This window comes from Lepisosteus oculatus, chromosome 11 (assembly GCF_040954835.1).
Source record: "Lepisosteus oculatus isolate fLepOcu1 chromosome 11, fLepOcu1.hap2, whole genome shotgun sequence".
Classification (NCBI taxonomy): Eukaryota; Metazoa; Chordata; class Actinopteri; order Semionotiformes; family Lepisosteidae; genus Lepisosteus; species Lepisosteus oculatus.
The window spans coordinates 21446140-21469657 of record NC_090706.1 but is presented as its reverse complement, the minus strand read 5'-3'; the positions used below and the strand labels follow the sequence as shown (position 1 = coordinate 21469657).

Below are 23518 nucleotides of genomic sequence, written 5' to 3'. Positions count from 1 at the left end.
ATATTTATATGGAATTTTACCGCTGAAGGGAAATCTTAGTGCCTGAGCATAAAAAGAATAGGAGCATACTGCAACGTGTGTGAAGGCCGTAAAAGATATTAATTTTGGAACTTAAACATACAGTATATGGCTGGTCTCGGTACTTTAAAGAAAACATACTGTACACACCAGTATTCCATTTCTCCCTAAACATTTTAAGCATCGAAGTCTTTAACTAACGTGATACCAGAGTCAACAAGCATACTTTTAGAATTTGATTAAAAGTGAATATAATATGGAATCGTGTATCTAAAAGAAATTAATAACGATATAATTATATTCATGTACCGCAACACAAGAATAGTACATGCTGTACATTGTCTGTTGATAATGTTTCTGTAGTGCTTTTTCAGCACTCAGCATGTGACCTTGCCGGTGGCGCTGTGAGTTAGGTGCCTGAATTCCATGTCACATGGTCTGTGATCAAATCCCACTGTGGAACTATGACTTTTTTTTAACAAACATTTCTTTGAAAAAATGAAACGTTTCCCTTGGTCAGAGATTAAATAAAACCTCACTCGCACCAAACAAATTTATATTTCTAAATATCACAACATGATCGAATTTAAGTCTTTTTAATAACAATGAATAGTCACCTAGGCGTTACAATATAAACATTTATATTGATTTAAATCGCGTTTTGATTTAAATCGCAAACGCGAGTTTTTTGATTCACAATCAGACAAATGCAACATAAATTGATATCTTTGTCTTCTAAGTATCTTAATAAACTTTCAGCATAGCTTTCTCCCTGTTTAGATTTATTTTTCTTGGGATCTTGGGATCAAACGTGGAAAGATTCGATTGTAATCGTTTTTATTTTTTAAATACATTGTACAAAAGTGTAATCTATGCTAAAAAGTTGTACACCACCTGCTATAGAGATACATATTGTAATACTTTCGGTTAGGATAGGACAGACACGAGAACTCAGACTTGCGGAGTTAAAGCAAGTTAAAGCCTTGATTTTATATATCACCTTTAAAAATGGAAGCAAAGTAAATACCCCACACTGATTGTAATGCTAATAAAGCACCTTGAATTGAATTGAATTGAGGGAGAGAGGGGGGAGGGCGAGCGAGAGAGCCAGGAGAGACATGCAAATAAGATACACTCCACAGACATTCACAACAGCGACATATCATAAAACGTTTGCATATATAGTTAAGTTATTACTTGGTTTTCAAAGTGCAATGAAATACAATATTTTTGTTGTTGCTGTTATTGTTGTTTTTATCCTGTAAAGCATTTTGAGATGCCACCTTTAAAGGCGATATATAAAAGCGCTGATTCTTATGGAATGTGTTCCGCCGGGGATTCAAAAACTTTATTTTTTGTAATCACGTATCTAAGGAAAATAGCAGTATAACTTTGTTCATGCACAAACAGTGGCATGTTACATTATTAATTTGGGTGTCTCCTCTTCCCAGAAAGCTCTAAATTGCATTTTGAGTGCGGTTTTTGACTTTTTCTAAATTGCAACCCATTAATAAAGCTGATACAGTTTAGACTTACTGTATTTTAAACTGTATTACAGCAGCACATTGGACAATGCAACGTAAATTGCAAAAATGCACTTGGAATCTGTCCAAGCCCTACTTTGTCAGGCATTTTCTTTTACTGCAACGGACATAAAAACTCTCTTGCTTTTAACAGAGCGTTTCATAATTTCTAACTATGAAAATTATTTAAACTGCGACACTTATCATTCATTCCATTCCATTCCATTATCAGTCTTCCATTTCTCCCTAAACATTTTAAACATGAAAGTTTTATGAAACGGTACCCAAATATGCGATTGCTGTATAGAATGAATTTTAATTTTAAAAAATCATTTAACACGAAAATTAAGCTGGAAATCTCGCCCCCTTCTACTTTGAAAATACCTGTGAAACCGTCACAGCCAGCACTCCCGCAGAGAGGGGGGTTGTACTCGTTAATGTCTTAGCCGGAACACATCATTATATCTCATTTTGTATTTCTTAAAAAAAATCGTTTGCCCAGCCAATATTGCTGTTATTGTTTTTATCCTGTAAAGCGCTTTGGGGAGCACAGCTTTCTCACCACTTAGATTACTTTTTGATACCATTCTTACACAAAGCAGAAACTTCTTGTATTTTCCTATGACATACAAGTGGAAAGATTACAGATTTTAATCGTCTTTTTTCTGAACCAGGGAAAATCTGATCATGTTTCTATATAACAATAATAAAAAACTTTATTTTACATATCACCTTTAAAAGTGGCATCTCAAAGCAATACAGTATATGTAAACCACAGATTACAAAGTAAATACCCAGACAAACGCAAACGCGTTTTTAATAAAATGCTTTTATTCATTCAGCAGAGAGAGCGTAAAACCTGGGCGTATAAGCTGTTCCTTTTTCTGATCACTCGCTCTCTGGATAAACGTCTCACCTGTCCTGTTCTTTGTTTTCCTAATTTGCCGATTATGCCTGTTGTGATCCACTTCTACCCTCACACCTATGTCCGTTGCAGTTTTTTTGAAACTGAACTTGTTTGAATCGACTGAGCTCCGTTCTGTACCACACAATGTCTGTTTTTTTTTTTGTGCTGTCCTTTATCTGGTGAAACAAGGCTCACCAGATAATGTGAATCGAAACCAGTTTTTCTAGCTTTTAAAGTCGTGCGATGTGTAAGCGGGAACACATCATTATATCTTACATATGAAAAATACATAATATAGCTCCCAAACAAACGTAAACATGTTTTTAATAAGATGCTTTTATTCGTTCATAATCTGACGATTTCAGGAAGAATACTGGAGGTCTGGCTTTTTTTCTGGAAAACCATAACTCTGGTCTTGTCCAGATTGACTGTCAGCGCTCAGGTCTGACAGTGCTGCTCCAGCAGTGCCAGGTTCTGCCGCAGCCTCTGTTTTGTGGGCGACAGCAGGACCAGGTCGTCTGCAAAGAGCAGGAACTCAATTTCTGTAATTAATGCAGATCAGTAAATCAAGAGACAAAATTGCACCCGGCTCCTCAATGGGCTTTGACGTGCTAATGCGTTGGTTTAACGGTCCAGGTGTGGCAGTGTTTTTTATTATTGTTTTTATTATTATTATTTATTAATGTTTTAAAGTACTGTATACTAGTTTGTCACTCTTCTCATCCCCTTTAAAAAAAAGTTTATAATAATACGATCTATAGTTGAAATCTGAGCCTAAATATAAAGAAAAAGCATTTTCAGAGAGCACACTGTGTTTATGTAGAAAAAGCGATTAGGTTTATGAGCAACCTAATTACTTATTCGTTTAAAACGCTATATAAAATAGTTTATTATTAATTTGCTGGACAGAGCGGTGAACATTATTATGGATAAGACAAAGATAACGATCCTGATCAGTTTAGAAATCTGTGTACGCTGTAACGTTTTTACTTCTTAAACTTTTAAAATACACATTTCGAATAGAAAGAAATCATCTTCCTGGTACAGTATGTACAGTATAGCAAACCAGCACGTCTTTTTTTCTCCAATCAGAGGGGTTAGACGCTGGGGTTAGATCCCCAGCGGAACGCATTCCATAAGATTCAGCGCTTTTATACAGATGCAGCCATTCAAAGTGGGTGAGGTATTTCGCGGCATACCCCGGTGGGCGTGTCGCAGTATCACGCGGTATCACGCAGTTAACGTGTGTCACGTGGTTAACTATCCGGGGTCGCCTTGTAAAACCGCCAGGGGGAGCTTAACCTCTCATGTACAGCATTTGAGCCTTTAATTTTGAACTGTGTATTACAGCATGTTAATCATCAGTCATTAAAATGTTGGTATATTTTATGAAAGCAAGATTGCTCAGTTGGACAAAAGTACACAACCTACCTTTATCAGAAATATTTATGCATCAAAGCCTTTACCGAAGATATTACTAATAGTATTAATAATGGATGACTTTGGACAAGCTGTATACTCAAAGTATAATTTCTTTAGCACATTTGTACAAGCACTTGGAATCTGTCCAAGCCATACTTTGTCAGGCATTTTGTTTTACTTCAACGGGCATAAAAACTTCCTTGCTTTTAACAGGGCGTTTCATAATTTCTAACTACGAAAATGATTTAAAATGCGACACCTATCATTCAACTAGAGCTTAAAATATCACAAGGATCCTCAAGAGCACAGCAAAGAGTGTATTAAAAGACACTTGTATTTATCAACGCTTTCTTTTCCGTATACCAGATTTTATGGAACCACTTCAGAGGGGTGTCAGCCAGTCAGATTCCAGGAATCGGCACTTTAAAGGAAAAATACACACCGGTATTCAATTTCTCCCTAACGATTTTAAGCATCGAAGTATTTAACTAGCATGTGAAATAGCGTGTGAAAAAGTGGTCGTTTTAAGCTTTTCTGCTAATATAATATGGAATCGCTTATCTAAAGAATTTAATAACGGTATTCGTGTGCTGCGACAGGGCTGTGTAGGGCTGTTACGGCTGCCTACTCATGCGAGCTGTCTTGTAGCCTACTGGTCTAGGTGCGTGACTACCAACTGGTAGGTTGTGTGTTCGAATCCAGCTGGTGCTGGACTTTTCTTTTAACAAACATTTCTTCGAAAAAATAGAATAGCGATATTATGGACAATCAATTGACTTTTAAATTTCAAAATATCGCAACATGATCGATATTTGCGATATTTTGAACATATCTTCCCTTCTGACAGCGGTTCCTGCTTCTATTGTGTGTGTGTGTGTGCAACAGAGTAAATTTTTATAGAGAAATGGAGACTGAACAGTATGCGTTACAATATAAACATTTATATTGATTTAAATCGTGTTCTGATTTAAATCGCAAACGTGTGTTTAATTATATGTGTTTTTAAATCATAATCAGGCTAATACAGCATAAATTGATACAGTATCTTTGTCTTCTAAGTATCTTAATAAACTTTCAGCATAGCTTTCTACCCGTCAAGATTTATATTTCTTGGGATTTTGGGATCAAACGTGGAAGGATTAGATTATAATCATTTTTATTTGTCAAATACGTGATTGTATTTCTGAATGTTATGTGACACCTACAGTAGTTCACTGCTTTAAATACATCGAATTAAGAAAGTTATGTGTAGCTCTTTAGATCTTTTTTCTGAACCAGGGAAAATCTGATCATGTTTCTCTATAACAATAATAAAAAACTTTATTTTACATATCGCCTTTAAAAGTGGCATCTCAAAGCAAAACAGTAGATCGAAAAACAGTTAAAAGGGACCAAATTAAATACCAGACAATCGCAAACGTGTTTTCAATACAATTATTTTATTCATTCAGCAGTTTGTGAGAGGGACATCCAGCAGAGAGAGACACACACCATTGACAAAATTGTTTTTTTTCAATTCCTCTTGTCTAACAGGAATGTTTTGTTTGTGGACAGACTGTTAGACAAGAGGAAAAGACCGCCTCCTCCTACGAAGCATTAATCGCATATCTAAGGAAAATTGCAGTATACCTTTGTTCATGCACATCATTATACAGTACAGTATCTCAATTTGTATTTCGATAAAAAAAATCGTTTGCCCAGCCACTACTGTTGTTATTGTTTTTATCCTGTAAAGCGTTTCCTTTTTCTGCGTTTTCCATTTCCTTTTTCTGATCACTCGCTTTCTGGATACACATCTCACCTGTCCTGTTCTTTGTTTTCCTGGTTTGCTGATTATGCCTGCTGCGGTCCACTCCTACGCTCACACCTAAAGAATACTATTTTAAATTTCTTGGCGCAGTTCATTGACCCTTGTATGTGCTGTCCGCGCCCAAAATGCAATTAAAAAAAAGTCAAAAACCACACTCAAAAAGCAATTTAGAGCTTAATAAGATACACTCCACAGGCAAAATTAAAGACAAAATTAAAGACGATTAAAATCTGTAATCTTTCCACTTGTACTGTGAGTCGTCGGACAGTTTCTGCTATGTGTAAGGATGGTGAGAAAGCTGTGCTCAATGTATTTAAGGGACTTAAAAGTAAAAGGAGATGCTTCATATTGCTTGACTAATTTTAAAAACCAAGTTATAAATGCAGACGCTCCCTCGGTGCCGCGCCGGGTGTAAATATCAAAGTATACATTCCCAACAAGAATTGTACCCATCTGTCATGCAAATAAAACACCTTGAATTGAATTGAATTGAGGGAGAGAGGGGGGTAGTGGGACAGAGATACTGTAGACAGACTCAAGGCAAATAAGATACTTATGGGTACGCAGGCATTCACAACAGCAACATACGAAACGTTTGCACGTACTGTATAGTTAAGTTATTACTTGGTTTTCAAAGTGCAACGAAATACAATATTGTTGTTGCTGCTGTTCTGATTGTTTTTATCCCGTAAAGCGTTTTGAGAAGCCACTTTTAAAGGCGATATATACTGTAAAACCGCTGATTCTTATGGAATGTGTTCCGCAGGAGATTCAAATTTGTATTTTTTAATCGTGTATCTTAGGAAATCTCAGTATAACTTTGTTCATGAACAGTAGCATGTTACAGATGCAGCCATTCAAAATGGGTGAGGTATTTCGCGGCATACCCCGGTGGGCGTGTCACAGTATCACGCGGTTTCACGTGTGTCACGTGACTAACTATCCGGCGTCGCCTTGTAAAACCGCCAGGGGGAGCTTAACCTCTCATGTACAGCATTTGAGCCTTTAATTTTGAACTGTGTATTACAGCATGTTAATCATCAGTCATTAAAATGTTGGTATATTTTATGAAAGCAAGATTGCTCAGTTGGACAAAAGTACACAACCTACCTTTATCAGAAATATTTATGCATCAAAGCCTTTACTGAAGATATTACTAATAGTATTAATAACGGATGACTTTGGACAAGCTGTATACTCAAAGTATAATTTCTTTAGCACATTTGTACAAGCACTTGGAATCTGTCCAAGCCATACTTTGTCAGGCATTTTGTTTTACTTCAACGGGGCATAAAAACTTCCTTGCTTTTAACAGGGCGTTTCATAATTTCTAGCTACGAAAATGATTTAAAATGCGACACCTATCATTCAACTAGAGCTTAAAATATCACAAGGAAAAATACACACCGGTATTCCATTTCTCCCTTAACATTGTAAGCTTCGAAGTCTTTAACTAACGTGATACCGGAGTCAACAAGCATACTTTTAGAATTTGATTAAAAGGGAATATAATATGGAATCGCGTATCTAAAGAATTTAATAACGGTATGATTATATCCGTGTACTGCGGCAGGACTGTGTAAGGCTGTTTCGCCAACCTGATCATGTGAGCTGTCTTATAGCCTACTGGTCTAGGTGCGTGACTACCAACTGGCAGGTTGTGTGTTCGAATCCAGCTGGTGCTAAACATAAACATATTACCGTATGCAAACTGTACTGTATACAATATGTATATTTAATGTCTTAACTGTGCCCGTTTAATTGAATTAAAAAAAATTATTTAACACGAACATTAAGCTGTTTACATCTTCCGCCTGAGAACAGTCACCCGTTGCTACCCAACGCAGAATGGTGATTGGCTGACACTATCTGACACCCCTCTGATTGGAGAAAAAAGACGTGCTGGTGTGCTATACACACTACCAGGAAGAGGATTTCTTTCTATTCTGTTTAGGGCTGTTTCGCCTGCCTGATCATGCAAGCTGTCTTGTAGCCTACTGGTCTAGGTGCGTGACTACCAACTGGCAGGTTGTGTGTTCGAATCCAGCTGGTGCTGGACTTTTATTTTAACAAACATTTCTTCGAAAAAATAGGTAAGCGATATTATGGACAATCAATTGACTTTTATATTTCAAAATATCGCAACATGATCGATATTTGCGATATTTTGAATATATCTTCCCTTCTGACAGCGGTTCCTGCTTCTATTGTGTGTGTGTGTGCAACAGTAAATTTTTATAGAGAAATGGAGGCTGGACAGTATGCGTTACAATATAAACATTTATATTGATTTAAATCGTGTTCTGATTTAAATCGCAAACGCGTGTTTAATTATGTGTTTTTTAATCATGATCAGGCTAATGCATTTCTACATTTTCTGTATGAACCAGCTTAGAGGTTCATACAGAAAGACAGCTTGTGTTTAAATTGAGTGTAAGGTAATTTATGCTTCTAAAGTCATGGTTAGTATTGTTGTACTGTGCTGTACTGTGTCACATTATTTTATAGCGTTTTTATTGCGTTATTAAATCCGGTGGCGCTGTGTTAGTTTCCTGACTCACATTATTTAAACTGCGACACTGATCATTCATCTCTAAATAAACTTTATTTTATATAGCGTTTTAAGCGAATAGGTAATTAGATTGCTCATAAACCTAATCACTTTTTCTACATAAACACAGTGTGATTGCTCTCTGAAAATGCTTTTCCTTTATTTTTAAAGTAGGCTCAGATTTCAACTATAGATCGTATTATTATAAACTTTCTTGGAAAAATGTATTTTATGTAAACCATGTTTGCTATTAATTCATTTAGGGCTAAAATACGTTCATTGTCTTCTAATCGAGTGGAGTTGACATTGGAAGCCTGCCACACCCGGACCGTTAAACCAACGCATTAGCACGTCAAAGCCCATTGAGCCAGTATTGGCTTTAGTATCCCCCCCTTCTTCCCTCAATTCAATTCAATTCAAGGTGTTTTATTTGCATGACAGATGGGTACAAGCAGTGTTGGGTACTGTATGTATATTGTAACGCTTACGGCAGACAGGCACTGTGTAGGAGCCGACGCACCAGAGCAGCGCCTGCAATTTTTATATTTATAACTTAGTTTTTAAAATTAGTCAAGCAATACGAAGCATCTCCTTTTACTTAGTGCCTGAGCATACTGCAACGCGTGTGAAGCCCATAAATGATATTAATTTTGGAACTTAAACATACAGTATATGGCTGAATCGTTGACACGTACAAGCTGTAATTGTTGATAGATGATGTACTCGTAACATTTTTTCAAGACGAACTACAACATTTAAAAAATGACTTGTATGTACTTGATATCTCTAATCAATCCACGGGTCCCAGCACAAAACGAAAGTAAAACGCATACCGTTTCTCGCTTCCTATTGCTCAAAAGTAATTTGACCGTATGAAATGCATAATATAAACCTAGAAACATATACGTGAGCAGTACTTAAGCACTGTAGTATCGGTGTTAAGACATACCTCTCAAATACTGTAAATCAAGTTAAAAATATCTCAAGACCGATTCTGGTCGAAATGAAACCATGCAAGGGAGTTTTTATGTCCGTTGCAGTTCTTTTGCAACATGAATATAATTATTCTTAATTTCTTGAGATACGCGATTCCATATTATATTCCCTTTTAATCAAATTCTAAAAGTATGCTTGTTGACTCCGGTATCGCGTTAGTTAAAGACTTCGATGCTTAAAATGTTTAGAGAGAAATGGAATACTGGTGTGTATGTTTTCTTTAAAGTACCGAGACCAGCCATATACTGTATGTTTATGTTAAGATTTCCCTTCAGTGGTAAAATTAGATATGAATATTCAATACTTAAACGGGCACAGTTAAGACATTAAATATACATATACATATTGTATACAGTACAGTTTGCATACGGTAATATGTTTATGTTACGCGATTAAAAAATAAATAAATAAAACTGGAAGGTCTTGCACCACCATTATGTTTATATTGTTGTTTTTGTTGGTTGGTTGTTATTATGTTTATTAATAATACGATCTATAGTTGAAATCTGAGCCTAAATAAAAAGAAAAAGCAAGTGATTAGGTTTATGAGCAATCTAATTACTTATTCGTTTAAAAGGGTATATAAAATAAAGTTTATTATTAATTTGCTGGACAGAGCGGTGAACATTATTATGCATAAGACAAAGATAACGATCCTGATCAGTTTAGAAATCTGTCTACGCTGTAAGGTTTTTACTTCTTAAACTTTTAAAATACACGTTTTGAATAGAAAGAAATCCTCTTCCTGGTAGTGTGTATAGCACACCAGCACGTCTTTTTTCTCCAATCAGAGGGGTGTCAGATAGTGTCAGCCAATCACCATTCTGCGTTGGGTAGCAACGGGTGACTGTTCTCAGGCGGAAGATGTAAACAGCTTAATGTTCGTGTTAAATAATTTTCTTTAATTCAATTAAACGGGCACAGTTAAGACATTAAATATACATATACATACTGTATACAGTACAGTTTGCATACGGTAATATGTTTATGTTACGCGATTAAAAAATAAATAAATAAAAATGAAAAGTCCAGCACCAGCTGGATTCAAACACACAACCTGCCAGTTGGTAGTCACACACCTAGACCAGTAGGCTACAAGACAGCTCACATGATCAGGTTGGCGAAACAGCCTTACACAGTCCTGCCGCAGTACACGGATATAATCATACCGTTATTAAATTCTTTAGATACGCGATTCCATATTATATTCCCTTTTAATCAAATTCTAAAAGTATGCTTGTTGACTCCGGTATCACGTTAGTTAAAGACTTCGAAGCTTACAATGTTTAGGGAGAAATGGAATACTGGTGTGTATTTTTTTCTTTAAAGTACCAAGACCAGCCATATACTGTATGTTTACGTTCCAAAATTAATATCGTTTATGGCCTTCACACGCGTTACAGTATGCTCCTATTCTTTTTATGCTCAGCTACTAAGATTTCCCTTCAGTGGTAAAATTCAATATCTACAACGGGCACAGTAAAGACGTTTACAGTAAGTCTTTCTACGACAGACCAACGGACCACGAGTGCCCCTGTCGGTCAACCAATCACGTACCGCGGTATCGCGTGTCATCATACCTGCGGTATCTGTACTGCGGTGTCTGTACCGCGCACTTTGAATGGCTGCATCTGTACATTATCATTCATTTTTTTAACAAGGCTCGCCAGCTAATGTGAATCGAAACCTGTCTTGCTAGCTTTTAAAGTCGTGCATGTGTAAACTGTACTAGAGGGCATGCAAGTTACTCTGCCCCTTTCAGCTGCAGGGAGTCCCTCTGCTGCAACACACAGCAGACAGAACGGGAGACTATTGCCTTTCATATCTGACACCAGTGAAGTAAAAGGGGTGTCTAAAGGGGTGATTTCAGACCACATTTTAGTTACTTTATTTTGTTTACCTTAAACATTTCTGTAATTTACAGTAGATGTCACAATAGAAGCCCGAAGCCTATTATACTCAGTCTAGCCTTGGATCCTCTGAGTCCCATGACTCAGTCTTGTCTGCTTTCCTAGAATAAAACCAGTTAAGTCTTGTGTACTATGCAATTTATATTTTCCGATTCCATGCATTCCTTTAATGTTTAGAGTTTACTATATTCTCCAGACTCAAACACATAAGTACTAATAGCTCTGTCCCTTTAGGAGACTCTTTGCAGTACTGTGTCCCACTACCCCCATGAATTCTTTAGGTTGGGTCTAATATTTTTCAGTAATATACAGAATGGGATACAAAATGCTGTCAGGCAGGTAACAGAAAAGAGAAAAATATAAATCTGTCCATTTTACAGATGTTCACACATTTACTGTATAACATTTTGGCTCAATAAAAAGCTTACCCAATAATTAAATGTGATAAAGTATAGTTTGGATGTTTATACATTCATGTTAATCGTATTCTTGATTTATTTCAATAAGTGTTCATGTTTCATTTGCTAACTTAGAGCATATTGTGCAATGAAGAATAAAATAGCTGCATGACAAGTGACTTCCTTCTCTCAGTGGAAATTAAAAGGTAGCCTGATAAATTATAAGACAGTAAGAAAGGTTCCAATCAGGAGGAGACAATTCTTTCCATTTTTTTGGTTTGATTGCTGGTAGCAAACTGATCTGAGGATGTACTCCAGCTCTTTCTCTTTTTATCATACAGTACATTTTATTTTCTTGCTTTCTGAAACACAATATAACAAAAAATAACCTCACAAATTCAAAGAAAAAATCCTTGCCCCCCCCCCCTCCCCTTGGCAGTACTTCCTCCCATGCTTTTAACTAAGGGCATCTAAAATACTGTCAAATAGCTACAATGGTATCTCTGTACCAGGCTTTGACTGTGTCAATCACAGCACCTACCGTTCCCTTACCAGCAACAACTAACACTCAGACATTAAAAACAGTCAGGCCAAGAGAGAAAATACCGAGCTTTACAACATGCAGTACCAGTAACATTTTACCCACAGTAGACTCACCAACCAGATGTGTTTCAGTTTCTGTGATAAGCCTAGATTAATCATATCCTCTCCTCTAGTAGGAGCACCAAGTGTAAACATGTAACGCCCCTATTAAAAATAATGGCAAAACAGAAGTTCACTCTTTCTAGAACATACCTTCCTATGGACACTCCTAAAATGTATAAAATAGTGTCCACAGCATCTCATAATAGAGGCAAATGGGGAACTACAAACTCATTTCATACAATGCCATCCACGAGGGGTTAAATACACCCTGAGAGAAATTAATTTCTGGATTATTCAACGGCTGTGATTTCTGGAATATGTATTATCCCAAATATTTTCAAAAGAAATTGAATCATTTCAATGAATCTGTGCCATTCAAGTACCTGCTCCAGACAGTAACCACTGCTAAGGGTTTATATGAAGCTTGCATTAAAAGACTTTAAAAAAATGTCATGTTCCCATAAAAAAATCATGCCTTGGAGTATAGACCCCCAAAGGAATGCCATAGACTCAAACTGCAAAATAAACACATACAGAAAGAAAGTATTTGTATTGTAATTGCAAATCCTGGTATGAGTGATTGGTATGACTTTCCTCATTACAAATGTCTTATTAGAATTTAAATTTCTCTGTAACTCCAGGTCAGAACAGAGAAAATGTAACTGCCTTAAGGAGTTTACGATTATGAAAAAAGAAGGATAAGCATGATACGTATGTCTTCTGTCATTTTCTAAGTCATGTTACTGAGCACCAAATCTTATTGAGAATATGAATCCATTTAAGGTTTATACCATTAAAGTAAAGGTTTATTCCATGCTGAAAATGTTTGTACCAGACTTTTTTGAGGCCTGTTTAATTGTGTCTGAAGTCTGATGTTGTAAATTTTATTGTTAAAAAGATCCATGAAAATGTCACTACTAAAGTTAGCTGGTACTGTTGGTATTGTAAGTGGCAAGTAGAGCTCATATTTTAGATTTCGTGTAGTTGCTAGCATTGAACTGTGTGTTGGATGCACATGAATTGAAGGAATGGGCAAACATAGCTGATGCGGATCCACAGAGCCAGCATATTAAGATGTTTATAATTAGAGGCAATTTGTTTAAATAACTAGGTATGGATACTGATGTGCAAGAGAGGTGGAAAGGCTGTTTCCTTAAGCCAGCACTATAAAATGTTTTATTCTCAGTGAGATGCTGCCATTTCATAGTGGGTTTCTAACACTGTGTATAGTTCCATCCACACAGTGCCTTTACTTCCATCCATTTCTAATCTCTTTATCCAGTACAGAGGATTTGGAGCCTATCCCAGTTAGCGACGGACACAAGGCAGAATACACCCTGGACATAGCGCCAGTCCATCACAGGACAGACAGACACAAACACACACACACCAGGGCCAGTTTAAATCTAACCTCATAACCTTTCTTTTCAGAAGACTTAGTGTCTGTATCTGCTTCATTTTCTAATTTTGGTAGCACCTCTAACTGCTTGTCTTTCTTATATGCATTTACTTTGTAATCTGTGGTCCTTTTATCTGTTTTTACATCTACTGTATTGCTTTGAGATGCCACCTTTAATGGTGATATATCAAATAAAGTTTTTTTATTATTGTTATAGGGAAACATGATCAGATTTTCCCTGGTTCAGAAAAAAAGATCTAAAGTATACTAGTTTGTCACTCTTCTCATTCCCTTTGCTAAATGACTTTTCATACTAATCTGATCAATCTAACTACCAGTTTTCTGTGCTTTCTCTATCCTGCTAGATTTGCAATTATTCTGAAAATTTTCATCTTGAAATAACTCATTTCTAAATACCCTTTTCACTGTTAACATCTTGCAGCAACTCTGCAACAAAATAGACACTCTGACAGTTCATCTTGCTACCAACATTAAATAAAACAAATCTTAAGATTTCTATATTTATGTCTTTATTTAGTGGTTTCATTAGTGACAAAGTTTAAACTTTCTTGGAAAAATGTCTTTTATGTGTTGCGGAAAAACTGACTTGCTTTAACAAACTATGTTTACAAATCCTTTCACCTGGCATTTTCGTAGTTAGAAATTATGGAACGCTCTGTTAAAAGCAAGGGAGTTTTTATGTCCGTTGCAGTTCTTTTGCAACATGAATATAATTATATCGTTATTAATTTCTTGAGATATGCGATTCCATATTATATTCCCTTTTAATCAAATTCTAAAAGTATGCTTGTTGACTCCGGTATCGCGTTAGTTAAAGACTTCGATGCTTAAAATGTTTAGGGAGAAATGGAATAATGGTGTGTATGTTTTCTTTAAAGTACCGAGACCAGCCATATACTGTATGTTTAAGTTCCAAAATTAATATCGTTTATGGACTTCACACGCGTTGCAGTATGCTCCTATTCTTTTTATGCTCAGGCACTAAGATCTCCCTTCTGCTTTGTGTAAGGATGGTATCAAAAGCAATCTTAAGTGGTGAGAAAGCTGTGCTCAATGTATTTAAGGGACTTAAAAGTAAAAGGAGATGCTTCATATTGCTTGACTAATTTTAAAAACTAAGTTATAAATGCAGACGCTCCCTCGGTGCGCTGCTCTGGTGCGCCGGCACTTACACAGTGCCTGTCTGCCGTAAGCGTTACAATATACATACCCAACACTGCTTGTACCCATCTGTCATGCAAATAAAACACCTTGAATTGAATTGAATTGAGGGGAGAGGGGAGGAATACTAAAGCCAATACTGGCTCAATACCCTCAATGGGCTTTGACGTGCTAATGCGTTGGTTTAACAGTCCGGGTGTGGCAGGCTTCCAATGTCAACTCGACTCGTTTGGAAGACAATGAACGTATTTTAGCCCTAAATGAATTAATAGAAAACATGGTTTACATAAAATACATTTTTCCAAGGAAGTTTATTATAATACGATCTATAGTTGAAATCTGAGCTACTTTAAAAATAAAGGAAAAGCATTTTCAGAGAGCAATCACGCTGTGTTTATGTAGAAAAAGCGATTAGGTTTATGAGCAATCTAATTACCTATTCGCTTAAAACGCTATATAAAATAAAGTTTATTTAGAGATGAATGATCAGTGTCGCAGTTTAAATAATGGGAGTCAGGAAACTAACACATAGTGCCACCGGATTTAATAACGCAATAAAAACGCTATAAAATAATGTGACTAGGCACAGAAAAAGTTTACAGCACAATACAATAATAAATGCTGACCAGGACTTTAGAAGCATAAATTACCTAACACTCAATTTAAACACAAGCTGTCTTTCTGTATGAACCTCTAAGCTGGTTCATACAGAAAATGTAGAAATGCGTTAGCCTGATTATGATTAAAAAACACATAATTAAACACGTGTTTGCGATTTAAATCAGAACACGATTTAAATCAATATAAATGTTTATATTGTAACGCATACTGTCCAGCCTCCATTTCTCTATAAAAATTTACTCTGTTGCACACACACACACAATAGAAGCAGGAACCTTCACACGCGTTACAGTATGCTCCTATTCTTTTTATGCTCAGCTACTAAGATTTCCCTTCAGTGGTAAAATTCAATATCTACAACGGGCACAGTAAAGACGTTTACAGTAAATTTCTACGACAGACCAACGGACCACGAGTGCCCCTGTCGGTCAACCAATCACGCACCGCGGTACCCCGCGTCATCTTACGTCATGATACGCGACACCGCAGCCAATTACCTGCGGTACGTGTCTGTACCGCTCACTTTGAATGGCTGCATCTGTATATCGCCTTTAAAGGTGGCTTCTCAAAACGCTTTACAGGATAAAAACAACAATAACAGCAACAACAACAATATTGTATTTCATTGCACTTTGAAAACCAAGTAATAACTTAACTACTGTATATGTGCAAACGTTTTATGATATGTCGCTGTTGTGAATGTCTGTGGAGTGTATCTTATTTGCATGTCTATCCCTCAATTCAATTCAATTCAAGGTGCTTTAGTAGCATGACAGAGGGGTACAATCGGTATTGGGTATTTACATTGCTTTGAGATTCAACTTTTAAAGGTGATATATAAAATCAAGGCTTTAACTTGTTTTAACTCTGCAATGTATTTAAAAAATAAAAACGATTACAATCTAATCTTTCCACGTTTGATCCCAAGATCCCAAGAAAAATAAATCTAAACGGGGAGAAAGCTATGCTGAAAGTTTATTAAGATACTTAGAAGACAAAGATATCAATTTATGTTGCATTTGTCTGATTGTGAATTAAAAAACACATATATTTAAACCCGCATTTGCGATTTAAATCAATATAATTGTTTATATTGTAACGCCTAGTTGACTATTCATTGTTATTAAAAAGACTTAAATTCGATCATGTTGTGATATTTAGAAATATAAATTTGTTTGGTGCGAGTGAGATTTTATTTCATCTCTGACCAAGGGAAACGTTTCATTTTTTCAAAGAAATGTTTGTTAAAAAGAGTCATAGTTCCACAGTGGGATTCAATCACAGACCATGGAACATGGGAGTCAGGAACCTAACCCACAGCGCCACCAGCAAGGTCACATGTAGAGTGCTGAAAAAGCACTACAGAAACATTATCAACAGACAATGTACAGCATGTACTATTCTTGTGTTGCGGTACATGAATATAATTATATCGTAATTAATTTCTTTAGATACGCGATTCCATATTATATTCCTTTTTAATCAAATTCTAAAAGTATGCTTGTTGACTCCGGTAGCACAGTGCCACATTCAATAAAACCACGAGAAAGAGAGATTCACAACCCAAAGCTGTGTCAATCTTCTGTGTATAAAATCATGGACATCATAATTTGAACATGGTGGGTGCTGTTTTTAAAAAGCTGTTGAGTCAAGAATGGGAATTTTCCTGCTGAATGAAAACAGGAAATAAAGAAAGGGTTTCAGAAATCAAACAAAGCTTTATTCCCGTGCTTACTGTATAATTGGAGACTGTCCTGTTCTGCTTCCTATGGTCGTATTTCGCATGAAACTGTATTGAGCAGTATTTCTCGCGTTGTGAACGTATGTATGTATATAGTGGTCCCCCAGTGTTCCAGATAGTGCGTAATTAGGCATAATTCAAAACCCTGAGTGTCAGAAATAAATAATTAGGTCACTGATTTACGTTTATGTAGGGGTTGTGGAAATTTCTACAAGTTATGGTCTTTAAAATGTATTTAGTTTGAAGGCTTTCTGTGTATGCACCCTCACCACTGCCACCTCAGATCAGCCCCCCACCGCTAGGGACTCAAACCCGGGCCTCTGGCATCACTCAACAGGGACCCAGATAAAGGGAAATCTTTTATCAGCCCAACAGCTGCGGGCCCTGCTATTTCACAGGGAAGGGCAGTGATGTCTCCGCGCTGGTAAGCCGGCTCTCACAACCAATGGTGGCCGTATGTGTTACACTATGGACATAAGAATATTTGTGAGTGGTAAAACAAATGGCATATAAACGAAAAAGTGGAGGCTATGAAAACATTCACAATGTACTATACATAAAGCAAGTGTTCTCGCAACTCTAGGAGGTTTCGTGAAAACGCTACAGAAGTGCCAAAATCGTTTTTGAACTTCAAGCTAACTTTATCACGGTTTAAGAATGCGAGTTGCATTTACAAAATTAAACTGTTTCAAATGTTTAATTAAGAAATAAAAAGAACTTACAGCTTACACAAAAACTCAAACTACAGTATGGAAATATGTGTGAAGAAAAAACAGTACATTTCATTGCTGGTTACCTTATATTTATTTTAAAAAATGAAACAATAAAATAAGATACAATGACGTGTTCCTGCTTAACTCAAACATAGCGTGACTTGAAAAGCTGTAAAAAATGGTTTAGATAGCAGAAAGTCTTTTAAGCATACTGACAATTCAACTTTGTCAGTGACTAAAAATGGCCGCGGGCACTTTTCCTTCCCCCCTAACCCTATCCTACTCGTACATACCCCTATAGTATATTCTCATGTACAAGTAGAATACGGTTGGGGAGGGGGAGAAAAAAGTGCCCGAGGTTATTTTTTTCAAGGTGACAAAGTTGTCTTGTGTTAACAAAAACTACAGTATGCTTAACAGCTGTCCTACTGGTTTAATTCAAAACACTTTATTCAGTGGGGCAATTTAACAGACGCCTCAAGCCTTAAAATGAAATCGTATATATACCACTGAAACAATAATGATGTGTCTGGTCATTATTAACAGTATTAATTTAATAATAATAATTTCAAGCTTCATGTAACTTTTCAGAGTCATTTTTTGACATTGCATTGTCAGATTGTGAATCAATAAAGGCATTTAATTATACACACATTTGCGATTGTAATCAAAATGGGAGTAAAGGGGTTAGACCATTAGACATGCAATACACTTCCTTGTGATCATATTAGAATTATTGTGTTAGTTATTAAATTTTTTTAAAAAAATTAATTAACATTTTAAACACTTTAATTTTGTAAACGCGACATACTTTTTGTACAGATACAGTACAATTACATTCTCCTATTTTCCTGTGGTGTGAAATGAATTAGCAGGTGATTGAAATAACAGTGCACCGCGCACTGAGTAGAATGTTCTTTTTTACAAGTGTAAAAAGAGGCGATACACAACGTGTCTCCTCTATAACTCTTCAGTTTACAGAGAAATTCCACCAGAGCCTCACAACATAGTCCAATAATACTCTTCTTGTGTCTAATTTTTAGTTAAGCAGGATTTGTGTGATAAGCACATTGTTTAATGGAGATGACATTACCCATGTCTATATCACTGTACAACACTTGTTTGAGTTGGAGATTTTGTTAATAAAACAGAGTGCCTTCCAATACATATACTGTAATTACTTCAGGTAGGTTGCTGCGTCAACATGTGTAGTCTGTTGAGGAAAAAGAAATAGGTTTAAACCTATTACTTGTTCATTTACTTTAACTACTGCATGATTTCTTTAGCTGTTTCAGCTAAATGAGGGAAATTAAATCAGTCAGAATCTCAGAGTGCCAATTGTAAAAAATAACCCTTCTTCCCTCCTTTGTTTAGCTTTATTTCGCAAAGAAATCCTTAATCACAATACCATCACTTAATTTATCCAGATACACATATTTAAGCCAGAGCCAACAACAAGCTATAATAGTGGACTATTTGTATGTCTTCACCTTATCAGAAACAAACCAAAAGTAATTCTCCAATCGCGCTTTGAACCACTGGGTGCAGTACTTTGTCCATTACTGCTACAAGGACAAGAAAAGTTTTTTAAAAAGAAAAAAATGTCAACATGTTTCCGAAATGTCCACCTGTGATATTTTAGCTGCTTAGTTACACAATTCCATATTCATATAACTATCAAGTGATGTTAAATCACTACAACATATATCATTTTACAATAAAAGCAAGTTGTGTTCTTTCTATGTATTCTAAGAAAAGGATAAAACATTATAACTTCTATTATATAACGCAATATAAGCTTAATAATGTTAGAACAAGCATGTTAAAACCAGAACCCAATAAGTTACCAAGTAAAAGACTTTGATGCGTAAAATATTTAGTAATAATTAAATTATTTATGATGAAAGTGGGAGGTTGAGTACTTTTTTCAAAAGTAATCTTGCTTTTTGAAAACATACTGACTTTTTAATGTTTAACATGCTGTAATACAGTTTAACATTATTCAAAGTCTTAAGAGTATACAACTTAAATTCTTAATTAGAAAACAAATTTGTGTCCATCTGCCACTGGGGTTCGGAAGTGGATGTTTTTAAGGCGACAGCTCAAATGCTCAAATGCTGTACATGAGACGTTAAGCTTTTTGTTAACCACCTGGTGGTTTAACAAGGTTTTACAAGGTGCTTCCGGATACTATAATCATAATTCAATTAAAATGCAGTATGATGCACTACGCATACTGCGTTTTATGTTAACATGCCCAAAGGGGTTGGGCAGCCAGTTGACCTTGGACCCCTAGAGGACCCCTCTTACTAAGGAGTTTTTGGTTCTCTCCTCCATCTTCTAGTCTTTTCTGTTCTGTATTCACAACATGTACAATATGGTCACTTGCTTTGTTAAGTGCCTTGGGGCAACCTTGTTGTGAAAGCCACTTTATAAAAATAAATTGAATTTAAGTCCCATTGTCAAAGAAGAAAAGTCCAGCAGCATTATTCTCCTGAACCAGCTCCAGTAGGAAACCTAGCATGAAATTTAATATCCCAGAGACGAAATAGTCAAGTTACCGGCATCCTTCTCTGTCCCAGTGTCCTGAACAACATGTCCCTCATTTCCCCCCCTCTACCCTGTTTGTCCCCAAGTCCATTTTTTTGTAGAGGGATGGAAGAAAATTCTGGGGTCTTCCTCCCCTACTCCCAGTCCCTGGTGTCCAAGTGTAGACCTCTTGGGACCAATTGCTGCAGTCTCTCCCATTTTACTTCCTTCTCCAAAATATTTCTTCTCTGCCCTGACTAGGTCTTTTTTAATCCCTTTTAGCACTTGACTCATCTCCAGGGGAGAGTGTCCCAGTGATATGTTGGATTTGGGTAGGGCTAACTGCCCAGAGCTCAGTCAGGAAATGTTCAATTTCATTCTATACTTAGGACCCTCTCTTGAACACAGGCACAGTCAAACCTGTTTAGCAACCCCACAGCAACAAAAATAGTAATCAGTCCTCAACATGTAGAAAACATGGTTAATAACGCACAAAAAATAATTAAAAATGAGGGAGGTTCAACAGTCAAAATGTCAACAGTAAAGGTATCGATTTATTTTTTATTTTGGAAATGTAGAATGGACACAAGCTAGGTCTCTGGCAAGATGTGTAAGTGTGGTAGAATTTACATTTTCAAGAGAATAGTAGTACTGTATTGAAGCAGTGGTGTAAATGTAGTCATTTCTGATTTTGAGTGAGCAGACTTAGATTAAAGTCGCTTAGGAAGGTTCCCTCACAGGAAGAGATTCTTCACATCTATACTTCTTCTCATATGCAAAATTTGGAAAGAAAATATTAATATTCTGTTGCTTTGAATGAAAATTATATCTATCAAACCATTTTCTTACTGCTTTATCCAATACACAGTTGTAAGGGAACTGGAGCCTATCCTGGTAAGCAAAGGGCGCAAGGCAGGATACACCCTGAATTGGATGCTAGTCAATCACAGGGCACACAGAGACACAAACATGCACACACTCATACCTGGGGCAATTTTCCTAAACTTGCAGCTATTTCTGTCTGAACAGGTTGATCCATTGATAATATACAGTTAACATAACAGTTAATATAACAGATACAGTTGAAAATGACACTGTATCAGGTGAAATTTATTTCACAGGCATTCTCCTGAATAAAAAAAGTTCTGAAACTCAAAAATTGATGAATAACAAACGAATGAGAAAGCAAATAAAAGAAGGTCACTCACAAATGTAGCTTTGCAGGAAGCATACCTCTAACAGTTTTGAATCACACTGTTTAAGAAACACAAGCTGTGCAATGGAGTAAATATAAAGATAAAGTCAAAATAAACACTAAAACATCCAGTGTACAAGGTTTAAATATCCTAAAAAATGAATAAAAATCATGTTTATTATGGGATAATGCATGCTAATGATGGAACTGGATGTAAGTGATTTGAAAAATGTGAATAAATAGTGCAAGTGTATAAAGTAAAAGACCTCATAGGAGATCAAGAACTGAAGAAATGAAACAACCCTTCATCACAAAGACAGTGTATATATTGTACCCCACAAATGAGAACTTAAAAAGATTTCTAAGAATGGTACCTGTTAATAGCTGTTATACTGGAGGGAAGTTCTGCTATTATCTAATTAATAAGACAAGTTAACCAACGAAGACACTTCAGTCCTCCAGGAATGAAGTTCATTACTGCAGTAGTGATACACTGCAGTAGTATGCGATAGTTATTTAGCATCATTATAAATATTACATACAATAATAATATTTAAGTAACAATAAAACAATAACATTTTATATTATTATTTATATCTCATATGATTATTTAACTTAACATTTTACTATTTAGTAAAATAAAAAATAAATCTTACCAGTACATGTCCCATTAGAGAGATCAGTAAATCCACTTGGACAACTACAGTCAACAAGGAAGAATCTGCCAACAATAGCTGAGGTAGAAACAGAAAAGGATAAAATAAATTCTTATAGTACCAACAATTTAATGCTTATGAAATTATTCAAAAAGACACTTGTCTATTTGAGATTTACAAAAATAAATAAGTATATTTAGTATTGTTGGTAATTAAATTATGTACTTTATTTTTTCCTACCTGATATCCAGACAGTCAACATTCTTTTACAGTTTTGATGTTAAACCGTAATACAGGAACAGTGTCTCTTCAGCACATACTCAGAAGTCAGCACATTATTTTATTTCCTTCCTTTTTTCTGGGGAAAGGATTGAGTCACAACTGTGTTTCAAAATGTCTATGTGTGTCTTGTGATGAACTGCCACTCGTTGCAAAAGTATCTACCATATTCTGATGTCCATTTCTGTTGAATTACAAATTATGGATAGACATTTTAAAGTGAATATTTTAAATCAAAACTTAAATTAAATGGTCGAAATGGACACTTTAAAAGTAAAATAAGTTTAAACTGCAAAAAGTGCAAAATAAAATTCAATACTAATATATTTTGATTTAATTTGAAGTATTAATATAAATATGAATATTAATGCTCCCAGGAAGTATAGCTTTTTTCCTTAACAAAAGCTGCAGCATAACACATGGAGCATGCTACAAGATTGTAGGAAATAACAAGAATACTTCAGTTAGAGGGCACAAACATCAGGTACACAGAGACCCAGCTGTGTAATGTAATTCCAAGTCTGCAATACAGACTTCAGTGTAGAACAAAAGATATGTAGAAAATGGATCAGCAGGAAGGTGCACAACAGAGGGGCATACACTCCTGGTTACCTACTCCCAGGAAGTATAGCAAAACACAGGACAGCTTACCTGCACACAAAGGGAAGACTCCTCACAGGTGTATGGGTTCACCTAAGTAGATTATCAGAATCTTGCATGTGTACTGCTTTAAACTTAAAAAAAAAGAAACATCCGTATATTTTCAGAGGGATTGCCATGATATTTAATAAAAATAACACTTAGGATGTGAATTATAACTTACAAAAGATAAACTTTATTGCCCACCAGAGGAGATATAGGACACACGGTGCTTCTGTACATCTGAATACATCACAAAAACATTACACTTCACATCTAATGCACTTGCATAACTCATCACAACATGGGCATGACATATTGTACATAAGTAGTTTATTTCAGCATAATCAGTTTACACAGACACATTGCATTTTCCCTTGCCAT

The 23518-nt window shown here is 35.9% G+C and overlaps 1 protein-coding gene across 1 annotated transcript in view; it reads right to left on the bottom strand.

The window, feature by feature from the left end:
- The window catches only part of LOC102685527 (adhesion G protein-coupled receptor E2-like), a 79069-nt gene extending 56522 nt beyond the window's left edge, over positions 1 to 22547 (bottom strand). The window contains exons 1-2 of the mRNA XM_069195755.1: positions 22457 to 22547; positions 22217 to 22294 (exon numbers count right to left, since the gene is read on the bottom strand). Coding sequence (XP_069051856.1) covers positions 22217 to 22294; positions 22457 to 22478 — 100 coding nt within the window. The 5' untranslated portion in view covers positions 22479 to 22547. The remainder of the gene's footprint in view (positions 1 to 22216; positions 22295 to 22456) is intronic.
- Positions 22548 to 23518: the final 971 nt, after the last annotated feature.